The sequence below is a fragment of the Terrapene carolina genome, unplaced genomic scaffold (assembly GCF_002925995.2).
Source record: "Terrapene carolina triunguis isolate 2854851 unplaced genomic scaffold, T_m_triunguis-2.0 Scaffold192, whole genome shotgun sequence".
NCBI classification, from domain to species: Eukaryota; Metazoa; Chordata; order Testudines; family Emydidae; genus Terrapene; species Terrapene triunguis.
The window spans coordinates 14,301,646-14,313,816 of NW_020664543.1; the positions used below are offsets into that span (position 1 = coordinate 14,301,646).

Consider the following 12,171-nt stretch of genomic DNA (forward strand, 5'->3'; position numbering starts at 1 on the left):
ATTATTTTTCCTATACAAACCCTAAAGTGAAGGAAAATATTTTAAGTTTCTTAATTATCAAAAGGGGTTTGTTTGAATTAAAGTTTCTCCTGCAACCCAAACCCTGCAGCACTATCCTGGAGAGTGAAACTGACTAGAACTATTTTCCTTGGCTGAATTAGATGCAAAAAGTTAGCCCACAGCATAAATAATGAAAAGTTCTGGGTGGGAGTTGTCTTTGGAGGTGGGGGGGGGGGAAAAAAACAAACCTGATTCCAATTTTGCATCTGGCTTCAGAAGGAGAAGGACTGGGCCCTATATGCATAACTTCTTGATTAGAGAGACAAGATAGGGGAGGTCTTATCTTATAGGACGGGGCGGGGGGCAACCTATGGCTCTGGAGCCACATGCGGCTCTTCAGAAGTTAATATGCGGCTCCTTGCATAGGCACCGACTCCGGGGCTGGAGCTACAGGCGCCAACTTTCCAATATGCCGTGAGGTGCTCACTGCTCAACTCCTGGCTCTGCCCCCACTCCATCCCTTCCTGCTCCCTCCCCTCAGCCTGCTGTGCCCTCGCCCCTCCCCCTCGAGCCTCCTGCATGCCACGAAACAGCTGATTGGGAGGTGGGAGGAGGGATTGGGAGGCACTGATTGGCGGAACTGCCGGTGGGCAGGAGGCGCTGGGAGCGGGGCGGAGCTGATGGGGGGCTGCTGACGTATTACTGTGGCTCTTTGGCAATGTACATTGGTAAATTCTGGCTCCTTCTCAGGCTCAGGTTGGCCACCCGTTATAGGACTTTTAAATTATTTTGTTATGGAAGAGATGACAGCTCTAGTTAAAGCTGCTGTATCCATTCTACACTCCTATTTTTAATAGTTGTTCAGAATTTCTTGAAATTCTCTCCTTTCAGGATAAAAAGATTGTTTTGGCTTCAAGATTCATTTTGATCAAAAAACATCAGATTGGCTTGTTGGAGTACCAGTAGGGTGGGGAAAATATACTTATTAAAAATAATCTTGCAGGTTTTTGAAGCAACTCTACAGCCAAAATAGCTCAGGATAGAAATTGAGGAAGAGTCCAAGTGCTCAGTGAAAACTGGACTTATTTTGACTGGGGGAAAAAAATGTACTGTGCATGTGAGCCAGGACATCTTACAGAGGGGGGTTAGCTAGGCTAATGACGGACATGACCATATCCCCATTGACTTGAATGGGAGCAGGATCAGACCCCGAGTGATGTCATGAAAGGCTGCAAGCCCCATGTACGTCATCTGCGGCTAAGCTAACAGAGCAGTGCACAGCATGCTGAAGGTGTGGAAAGCTCAGGGAGAGCTGCCACTCACCTTTTAATGGTCACAGGAGGGAGACCTGCTGCAATTCACTCTAGGAAGGAGAAGGGTTGTTGTCTCCCGTACACCAGTTAAGTTGCACAGTAGAGAGGCTTCCCCCTAAATTACCTGGGATAGGGTGTTCCTAGAGGTGTCTAGCCAAATAATTTCATATTATGGAATTTACACTGTTATAACCAATTCATAGGCCAACAGAGCTTCAAACGTTCTGGAGAGAAAAGTGGCTTTGTTTTATTGGGGGGCTTCTCTTCCCTCTCTTCTCCCCCTCACATTTTTTTTAAATTTTAATAAAAGCCAAGGAGGAGACAATTAAGGCTGCAGTTAAATATTTGGAAGATAAGTCTAGCCCGTCCTCAGGTTGTAGATGCAACTTTGACTCCTCTCCCTGGCACGTGTACTACACGTATATGATCATATGCTATTTCTCAGATACAATATTACACCACGTGGTTTTTTTCCTTTAACTTTAAATCCCCATGACATTTTCCTGCACAAAAAGCACACGTTTACCTACACAGCATATTACATTTTAAGAGCACAACACAGAAGAGTAATGAAAAATGTTCATAGTATTATTTGTACGATCATAGCACCTAGGAGCCCTAGTCATGAACCCGGTCCCCATTGTGCTACCCACTGTATGAACCGAACAAAAAGAACAAACCTACCTCTTTGGAGCTTACAATCTAAGCATAAGATAAGAGAAGAGGTGGATACAGACAGGGGAGCACAAGGAAATGAGACAATACACTATGACCTACATAGACCACTTGAATTTGCAGCCAAGGCTCTGATCTGGAGCTCCATATGGTACCTGCTCTTTCAGGCTACTTCTGTGCCAGAAGAGAAGCCTGTAGCTGTCTCAAGCAGTAGTAGAATGTTTTTAAATACTGACAGAATGCTCAGTGGTGTCTAGGACTCAAGCAGCAGCCCTTGTGTCTCTCTCTCTCTCATTCACACCAGGGAAAAGTCAGGAGTTAACAGCACTGAAGTCAGACTAACACTGGTGTAATGCCAGTGTACATGAGAAGAAATCAGCCACATAGTCCTTCCCCAAGTATCTTGCACTAAAAAAAAAAAAAAATCCAATACATGCCCATTACATGACCACCACTTCTCTTACCACTAGTGGCAAATCCTCTCTGTGGAGAGAGGAAACAGCCCCTTGCCAACTTCTAGGAATAGCTAATATCAGTCCCTTCATCATAGTGTTCCCTGCCCTTCTGGTCTGGGAATGGAACTAGACTGAGCAGGACACAGTTTGACCCCTCTCTCCCCACACCCATCAGGAGTGGATTCACTTTGGCCATATCTCCTTTTGCCTCCTGTGAAACAGACTACTGCAATCTGAACTTCGATCCCAACACCGCCAGCGAGGAGCTCTTGCTGTTCAAGGAGACCCACTCCGTGCTGAACATGGGCATCCTGATGGAGTCTTTCTTTGGGTCCTGCCAGGGATTCAACCACTGGCCACAGGTCTTGTGTACCCGCAGCTTGTGTGAGGGCTGCCATTACTGGGAAGTCGAGGTCTCAGACTCATGGATCTGCTTGGGAGCAACCTACAGTTACATGCACAAGACTGGGAAGAGCTGTATCTTTTACCTGATTGGCCGGAACAATACCTCCTGGTGCTTGGAGTGGGACTCCTTGAAGTTCTCTGTCTGGCACAACAACATCCAAACCGTGGTGAAGGGCAGCTATTACAAGACCATCGGTGTCTTCCTGGACTATGCTGCTGGCTCCCTGACTTTCTATGGCGTCACCAACACCATGAACCTCATCTACCGCTTCCTGACCACGTTCACGGAGCCACTGTATCCTGCAGTCATGGTGAGCAGCGGCGGCTCCATTACCTTGAAGCAGCATCCATTACCTTGAAGCAGTAAGGGCAGATTTGCTCCCTGTAGCCCACAAGGGCTCTTTGTTGCTAATAAAATTCACTTCTACCTTATGGCTGCAGAGCTAGGTTTTTTAATTGCTTGGCTACAGGTAAAAAACAGGTGATGCATAAATGGTGTTTACACTTGATATTCCCCTGGGAGACGTTTGTTCAGTTCTCAGGGTCATCTGGAGGTGGTAGGTGATTGTCATCCACTTGTTTACGGCAGCCTTTCCTTTATGCACCATTTCCCCCTGGTGTTCCATTACCTTTGTAATTCTGAAGAGGCTGGGAACCAAGCCTCCTGGGTTTTATTGCTTCTTCTGCCACTGACTCGCTGTGTGACATTGAGCAAGTCATGTAACCTTTCTGTGCCTCATTTCTCCCCTGCCCTCCCATCTGTAAAAATAGTGATACGTGTGTGTTTTGCAAGGAGGTAGCAAGGCTTCATCAGGTAGGCCAAGATTTTCAAGTGACTAGTGATTTGGGGTGCACAAGTGACACCTTAATGAGGCTTGATTTTCAGAAAGTGCTATGCACCCACCTTAACACCACCAGGTGTAACACAGACAGACCCCGGTGGGCAGGATTGAACCAGGGATCTCAGGAGCTTAGTGCATGAGCCTCTTCAGCATGAGCTAAAAGCCAACTGGTTGTTAGCTAAGGCTGTAGAACAGACTCATTTTCTTTCTCTCTGGTATTCCAGGGTTCCCTCTAATCTTGTGTGCCAGAAGTTTTATCACCAGGACAAACAGCAGGGCAAGCCAGATCCTGCTGTACCCCTTTGAACTGGTGGAAGCTGTCAGTGAATGTGCTGGTGTCATCTGTTTGTATGCGGACTAAAGAGCCGAGGAAATCGTCTAGTCTACCTTCCAGCCAATGCAAAATTGTTCCCTATTGGACATTTAATGTTTTATTAAGCCAAGTTTGAAATATCCCAAGTGGCAGCATTTCCAGCACCATCACATCTCTTGGGAAACTATTCCATATGCCAACTGATCTATCAACGTATTTCCTGTTGTTCACCCTAGATTTTCCCTTTCTTCATGTTAACCCATTATTCCAAGTTGTGCTCCCTTTTTACTAGCCTACACAATCTCTCTCCCTCCTGGTGGCTGGATTCTGTGTTCCATTAAGGCTTCTCTGCACTCATCTGGAGATATAAATGTAGCCTTAGACCTGGCCACTGGAGGGTTGCTGGTTCTGCACCTAAGCTACTTGCCCACTCTGTCTTAAGTGACAGAGGTTCCTCTCAACCTGGTCAAATGCCTTCTTTAGCATCTAAAAATAGAATGATGGCTTGAGTAAGATTCAAGGGGACTGAACAGATAGATAAAACATATCAAATGATCAGAAGAGCTTCTTCCTCCAAAGAGCCCCACCCTAGCCACAACCTCAGTGAGAAGCCCATCTTATCTCATGGCCAAAATTTGTGTTCATGTTTTTTGCATCTATATTCATCAGGGAAAGTCAGCCATTAGGAAGCACACTGAAGCTAGGTTTTCCTCTCTGTACTATAGTAGTAGTTCCGTTTTCCTGGCTGTCTTTGGCAATCTTTCACCAATGTGTGTCTCATTAAAAACCACAAGAGAAATGGAGAAAACAGCATGTCACACTTTGTTTCTTCCCAAAAGCAGCGGGTTGAATCCTTCACTCAGTTATCCCTAGGTGGTCCCGCTGACTTCAGTGAGGATTGAACTAGTGTAACTTACAGCAGAATGAACTTCCACATCTTTTGGCCAGTTTTAAAGGCTCCTCTGTGGTCTTTGACTAATAGTCAACTGGCCCCTGTAGTGGTTAGATTAGCTTTTCAGGAGACCTGTGTCACCATGGTCTCCTAACAGGCACATTCAAGTTAACTTCAAAGATCTTTTGAATGTTAATTGTTCCTTTGTTGGCAGCAAGTGCAGGCAGTTTGCTTCAGATGACAGCATTGGCTGCATCCCAGTGAAGCTCTGTGGCTGTCTCCCAAGGCAGTTCTATGGCTGCTTTGCAAAACAGGCCTGAGTTAATAGTCTCATTATCCTGGGCGTAGTCTTCAGGCACTTTAAAAGAAAATGTTTTCTCATTTCTGTCTGAACCCCATCCCTATCCCACCTACCTCAGGCTATTTTGCCTCCCATTTTCACAAGCCAAGCAGGGCATGGACTAATCAGCGCTTGGAAGGGGGTTGCTGGGAATTCAGTGAGCAGCATCCTGCATTGGTACGGAGCCCGTGCTTCCGTATGGCTGTAGGAGGGCACGGTGTCACGGGAAGGGGTAGACTTTCAGGTGCAACATTGCACCAAATAGCACTAGATTCACAATTGTGAGAGTCGCTTTTTTAGTGTCCCATCTGCTGGCATCATGCGATTAGGAGAGAATCTCAGCTGTCATTTTTAAATGAAATGTAAGTTTCCAACCCTCGTTGTCATGGAGAAAAGCTGGAAAATGTGACTTGAAGGCACCTAGAGGCTCAGAAACGAGAAGGGAAATTTGTAGTTTAAGGAGCTGACGTGATTTTTAAACCAATCATGATTTTGGGGAGCCTGACTCATGGTTTTTGAATGCTTGGGGCGGGCGCAAATGCAGAGAGAAAACTCCTTCACAACATTGCTTCTACAGATCCCTCAGAGTGACGTCTGCTACTCGGCCACAAAACTCTTTCAAGTCAGTTAGAATTGCAGTATTAATTCAGTAGCGTAGCTAGCGGGGTGCAGGGGAAGCAGCCGCTTCCCCCGCCTTTCCAAAAGCGGCCGGAGGAGCGAGGGGGGGCACAGGCTGGCGGTCTGCAGCGCGGCCAGCAGCCATGGGGGGGCGGCGGGCATGGCCAGAGGAGCGGGGGGGGGGCATGGCCGGAGGACCGGGGGAGCGCGGCATGCGGCCCGCAGCACGGCTGGCAGCCATGGCCGGAGGAGCGAGGGGGAGCGCAGGCTGGCGGCCCGCAGCACGGCCGGCAGCCATGGGGGGGCGGCGGGCACGGCCGGAGGAGCGGGGGGGTGCAGCATGGCGGCCGGCAGCCGCGGCCGGAGGAGCAAGGGGGGGAGGAGAAGGGGCGGTGCGGCCGGAGGAGGAGCCAAGGGGGGCGTGACCAGAGGAGGAGCCAAGGGGGGGTGCCTTTATGTTTGCTCCCCCTCCTCTTAGAAGCTGGCTACGCCACTGTATTAATTTAGATGGAATATATGGGCCCAGAGTCAAAAGGTGTTAACATAACCCAGTCACTGCCCAACATCCAAACAGTTTTAAACAAGTTTCAGAGTAGCAGTCGTGTTAGTCTGTATCCGCAAAAAGAACAGGAGTACTTGTGGCACCTTAGAGACTAACAAATTTATTTGAGCATAAGCTTTCATGGGCTACAGCCCACTTCTTCGGATGCATATGTTCCATTCTATGCATCCGAAGAAGTGGGCTGTAGCCCACAAAAGCTTATGCTCAAATAAATTCGTTAGTCTCTAAGGTGCCACAAGTACTCCTGTTCAGTTTTAAACAAGGTTCAGGGTTTGATATACAGAGACCTCAGCCTGCTTAGTGTCGTGGCAAGCTCCATGAACAGTTCCCTTTAACCTTTCATTACAGATAGAGAAAAGGAGAAAAAAAAACTGTTAAAGCATTTGAAATGTAAAGTATTAAGTAAGCCTTTCATTTGAACAACGTCCCTTGTTCCCTTTAGCTAGAGGGAGTCTTTAGAAGGAAACCCCCCTTATTTGACCCTCTTTTACAGGCTATTAAAGGTAGTAATAACAAAATGACTTTTTGGGGAAGAGAGAAATTACTCAACGATGGGCTGGAGTGGTCATTGTTGTTAACATCCAATCTCATTTCCTAGGAGGCAAAACAAGACACGCGAAAAGGGAAAAAAAGAACAACAAAGACAAAAAAATGCAGTTTCTCTCTTTGGTGTTGACTTTCACTTGCAATCTCGCTTCTGGACAAACACAGGCACAGCACACAGTCTTGTCAGCTCAAGACCTGTCAAACTTGTACCAGCATTGGGCGGTTTAGTGTATTGCTTTTAGCTGCAGGCCTACTGCAATGTTGCAAATATGCAGTCTTGGCCAGCTAAGCCATACTTATTAAACAGAAGCAAAAGGAGAGAGATAGGAAAAAGAAATGAGGTGGGGAAGGAAAAGAACGCGGGGGGGTGGGGGCGCGGAGGGAGAGCTGACAAAGCCTGGCATCCCAGAGGGCGTTTGGGATTCAGCTGGAGCCAGTGGAGGTGATGATGGCCAGAGAGAGGGACTCAGATGACCAATCTGGTCTGGACATCTCAGAATCAGGAAGAAGTCGTCTTAAGGTTGCAAGAGAACCTGAGTGAAACTCACTCCAGGAGCCACTTTTTCTCCATGTCTTTCTTTAAGGACCCCAAAAGGGAGCAAAGGGTGGAATTATTTTATCCACCAATTAGGCCTAATTTCCAACAGACATAACCTATAACAAATGTTGAGGGGGTATGACATCATTTTTATGAACTTTCACTCAAACTCACAATTTGGGTAAATGGGTAGGCCCAGTTATCACAACAGAAGCCAGCGATGCACACAGGTGTTCTTTGTATCCAGCATTCTGCAACTTGGAATCTAGAAGCCTCCTTTTCCCTCCCACCATCACTTAGTTCTTCTCTAACGCCAGCTACACACATACTGAGGTGAAAACGTGGACCTTTCTTTCTGACCACCTGTGGTTGTCAAATATCCCATGGCACTTTTGATAGGAGTACAGGTATCCTAACTAAAATTGCAACTGGGATAATTCTGCTAAGCAGTTTCATTAGAATATCGCATCCTCCACTTCCTGTCCAGAAGTGTTGTGTGGTTTTTGCTGTGCCCTGTTAAACAACTGCCTTATTCAACCCCAGAGGGGACTGCACTTCAATGGTGGGTTGATGTGATGCTTGTGTACACGCAGTTTGTAAAGTGATTTTGGAATCAGAAGCATAAGGTGTGATTTATTTCCTTGATTTTTTAAAAAATAAGTAATTGAACAAATTGTTTCATCACTGGTTTCCATTTCTCCGAGGCGAGTTTACTGATATGGGCCACTGGCACAATTTCACTAGTTTCTCTCTAAAGCAATCTGTAATTAAATCGTGAATCAGTTCTGGAATGGGTTCCTCTAAGCCCCAAAGTAGTTGTTTAATCATGCCTCTTGCTAGCAGTGGTTAAGTAGGTTCAGAACAGGATTTAACAACTCTATACATCACATACTCCTACCATATTTTAATCAGGCTGCCATCTACACATGCACAGCAAAATGTTTAAGTAATAACTCTGTCACGCACACACAGGGCCAGATTCACTTTTTGTGGGCCCGGCACCAAACATATTTGTGGGCCCCCTGCGGCACACACAAATCAAGTTAGTTTAAGGTGTGATTTTTGTACAGCAGGCCCCAGTGATCAGAACACAGGACTGGGCGTCAGGAGAGCTGGGTTCTATTCTTGGCTTCACCACTGACTCACTGAGTGAGGTTGCACAGGCCAGTTGACGATAATACGTATCCACCCCAGAGGAGTGTTGTTCTGTTTCATTAGCGTTTGTGAAGTCAGGTGCTTTGAGATCTCAGAATGGGAAGGGCAGAGCATTACACAGTGACTTAACACTCAACCTCAAAGCTAGCCACTCCTTCAGACACCTTTACGGTGCTGCTCAGTTTACAGAAGCTTGAATGTGCAGGCAGCATATTTTACACATATGTGTTCGTTGCACACATGCTTAGAGGCAGAGTTATGGCAGAATGTTGTGAGCGGCACCTCCAGTGAGGTGTATGGCCAGACAGGTTTACACACTTGTATGTTTGTGTTTTGTAACAGAATATCCCTCCCTCTACTGTTTAACTGGGTGTCTTCTGCTTTCTTTTTAATGTCTCTCCTTCCATCCCTCTCCATACATTATGTTCTCTTCCTCTCACAGATGTTCTCTCCATCACTACCCTCCCCCAATCTTTCCTTCCCTCACCTTCCCCTATTCCATCAATTGCTTTCCACCTCCCTGCAATTTCACCCTTCTCTACAGAAGACTTCAGTTCCTCCCTCAAGGTCTCCTACCTGTCTTCCTCTCCCACATACTCCCCTCCCACCCCACATCCCAACATGCATGCTCGACTCTCATTTTTCACTATTCACTTGCATTAGACATACCCTGAAGCACCCCACAGTCCCATATGCCTCTCCCCGCATCAGCGCCAGGTTTCCAAGTGCCTTGTGTGACCACATGGGTCAAGCTTCCCCTAAGACCAGCTCTGCCAGAACGCTTTGCTACAGCAAATCCTGCTGGGGGAGGTTAGGACTGGAGTATTTGGGGGTGGAGCATCCATTGGGTATTCATGTGGGAAGGACGTTTTGAGGAGAGGTGTCTAGTTACTGCAGCCCAGGAGCAGCCAGAAGTCATATCAGGTTACATATCCAATTAGTGTTCTGTTAAGGAGTAAACAGATCAGTCCCAGGGGTGAGGACATGTAATCACAATGAATACCATGGTATCAAACTTCATCTCCCTTCAGAGCCATATCACCTCTGTATCAGATAACCTGCAGCTCTGGCTTAGCACCTGGGTCCAGATCCTCAAAAATATTTAGGCACCTAACTTCCATTGATTGCACACATGATTTTAATGTGAGCTAGGCACCAAAATAGTTTTGAGGACCTGGGTCTTGGTTTCTTCCTGACCCCCTCCACCCCCACACTGCAATACTCTACTCTAGGAGAAGGAGCAAGACTTTTTTTTTCTACCCAACATAAAGGTAAGCACTGGAACAAACAGTCACATGATATTATTGAAGGAAATCGCTTAGATTCAAAAAGAGTTTCAGACACATGAATAAATTCAGCATCTGCAGCTGATGTAAAGTAAAATAGGCTGTCAATCCTCATGCTTCAGGGTATAAATGATTATTACCTGGGATCAGGAAGAAGTTTCTATTGATGACAGCATAGGGATTTTATATTCTCCTTTGAAACATACAGAAGCAGCTACTCTCAGAGACAGAGCACTGAAGTAGATTATCCCTTGACCAGATGCACTGTGTAGTGCAATACCATTTCATAATGGGTAGTTCATACAAATCTTACCATGCACAGCAGGGAAAACGATATAATGAGATTGCAAAAGAGGGGACTCACCCTGGTACCTCCTGGATTTCCTGCTCTAGCACCCTCGGCCAGCAGTTTGTTTTGGTCCTATGGGAGTCTCTCTTCTCACAACTTGTTCCTCCCACCCAGTCACTTGTAGTTCCACCCCCTTCTGGGGCAACAGAACATCCAACAACAAAAATCCAAAGTCCTTACATCTGGTTCTCAGCTCCAACTCTCGGCTGCATGGTCCTTCCACCCTTTCCTCAGGGTTTAAATCATCCTCAGCCCTGTATGTTGGGGGGCTTCAGGCCATCTCGCTGGTGGGGAAACACAAACGCACTCTCTACACTGGTTCCCAGTGCATGGGTCCTAGGATGGGCAGCCAAGGTCTACTCTATCAGACACTGCCTCTTTGGACGCCTTCCTACTACAGGCCTTTCTTCAGTCTTTTCCCCAGCTCCTTCCTGGACTCTTTGTAATAAGCAGCATCTCCCAAGGCTTCACACCAGATGTCTGGCTTTTTTCCTTGTGTCAGGGTCAGCCACAGGAGCGTGCTCTAATCCAACATCTTCCTCCCTAGGCTTCTTCCTTTCCCTGCAGGAGCCTTTCTGTTCCCCACAGGCCTCTCTGTTACCAAAAGAACAGCTACAGAGTTCATCACTCTCTTCCTATAGCCCTGGTCTGCTCCAGGCTTCCTCTCTTTATAGCTGCACCCAGCTTCAACCCAGCTGGGGTTCATCTTTAATTAGGCCTGGCCCACCCTCCATGTGCAACAGGTGGATTAATTGGCCCCCCCAAGCCCACCTCTGTTGGGTAGACACCCCATCACAGAGGTGCTAGAGTAGGGCATTGGTTCTAAGGGACTTGTTTAGAGATATGGGAGCTATATGGAGAGTTAGCAGCCTGGGATTTGGGAAAGAGGCACCTGGATCTTCAGATCACTTTAACAGCCTCTAGTGAATGTTTTTGGGGGGACAGTCTCCAAAGTTCTCACTAAACACTGTTATTCCTGCTTCAAAGTAATCCTGAACAGGACTTCTGAATTCACAGCTCCTGTGACTGTAGCTTGTGGTTCTGGCGCTACTAGATCCAATGAGATAGGCTGAAGAAATGTAAATAATTTGATCCCCTTCCAAGCAGATCCCAAGACTACCAAAAGATGCCTGTGAAAATCCCTAGCAGATCTAGACATCCATCTCCCACTCAGTCCCCTCAGCTAGTTCTGTGAAATCCTCAACAGATCTGGACTTCTCCCACTGGATTCAGTCATCCTGCTTTGACCATCCCATTCCCCCATATGCTGTGACACTATTGCTTGGATCTATGAACATGTCATTGTCCAGTAGTATCTCCAGCAGATCTTGTACAACCCGTTGTGAATCAAAACAACTCCTGATTGTTCCAGTTCACACCCGCCACTAGACGCTGAGTGAGCACACAGTGGATCTAATAATTTCCCCAAAACAGCCAGTTTCCACCGGATCCCATGATATTCCTGGTAGACGGAACCTTTTCCCAACAAAACAATGTCATCCCCCACTGGCTCCCATGTGGTGCCCTGTGGATCTACTCCCTTCCCTAGAGCATGTGTGATCCTGATGAGATATTTAATCTTCCCAAAAAATCTAGTGTCCCCACCCCCCATACTGTGTGAGATCCAGTGGCTCTAACAATTTCCCAGATCTACTCCCACTCCGCCTATAGTGGATCCTGAGTGGATCTAACCTTTCCCCAAGAGCCCCAGTGCCCCTCTACCTCCAGCTGCTGTGTGATCCCCAGTGGATCCAGTCCTCTCCCACTGGATGAACTCACCCGCCCCTGAACTTCCCCCTCTAGCCAGAGATGTGCCTGCACTGAGCTGCTCAGTTGGCTTGCATCCGCCGTGTCTCCTCCCTCGCAGGGCGAAGAAGGGAAG

General features: G+C 47.1%; 1 protein-coding gene across 1 annotated transcript in view; it reads left to right on the forward strand.

Annotated features, from left to right (window-relative positions):
- LOC112116569 (E3 ubiquitin/ISG15 ligase TRIM25-like) overlaps nt 1-3,207 on the forward strand; it is a 15,518-nt gene extending 12,311 nt beyond the window's left edge. The window contains exon 6 of the mRNA XM_024214159.2: nt 2,666-3,207. Coding sequence (XP_024069927.1) covers nt 2,666-3,207 — 542 coding nt within the window. The remainder of the gene's footprint in view (nt 1-2,665) is intronic.
- Nucleotides 3,208-12,171: the final 8,964 nt, after the last annotated feature.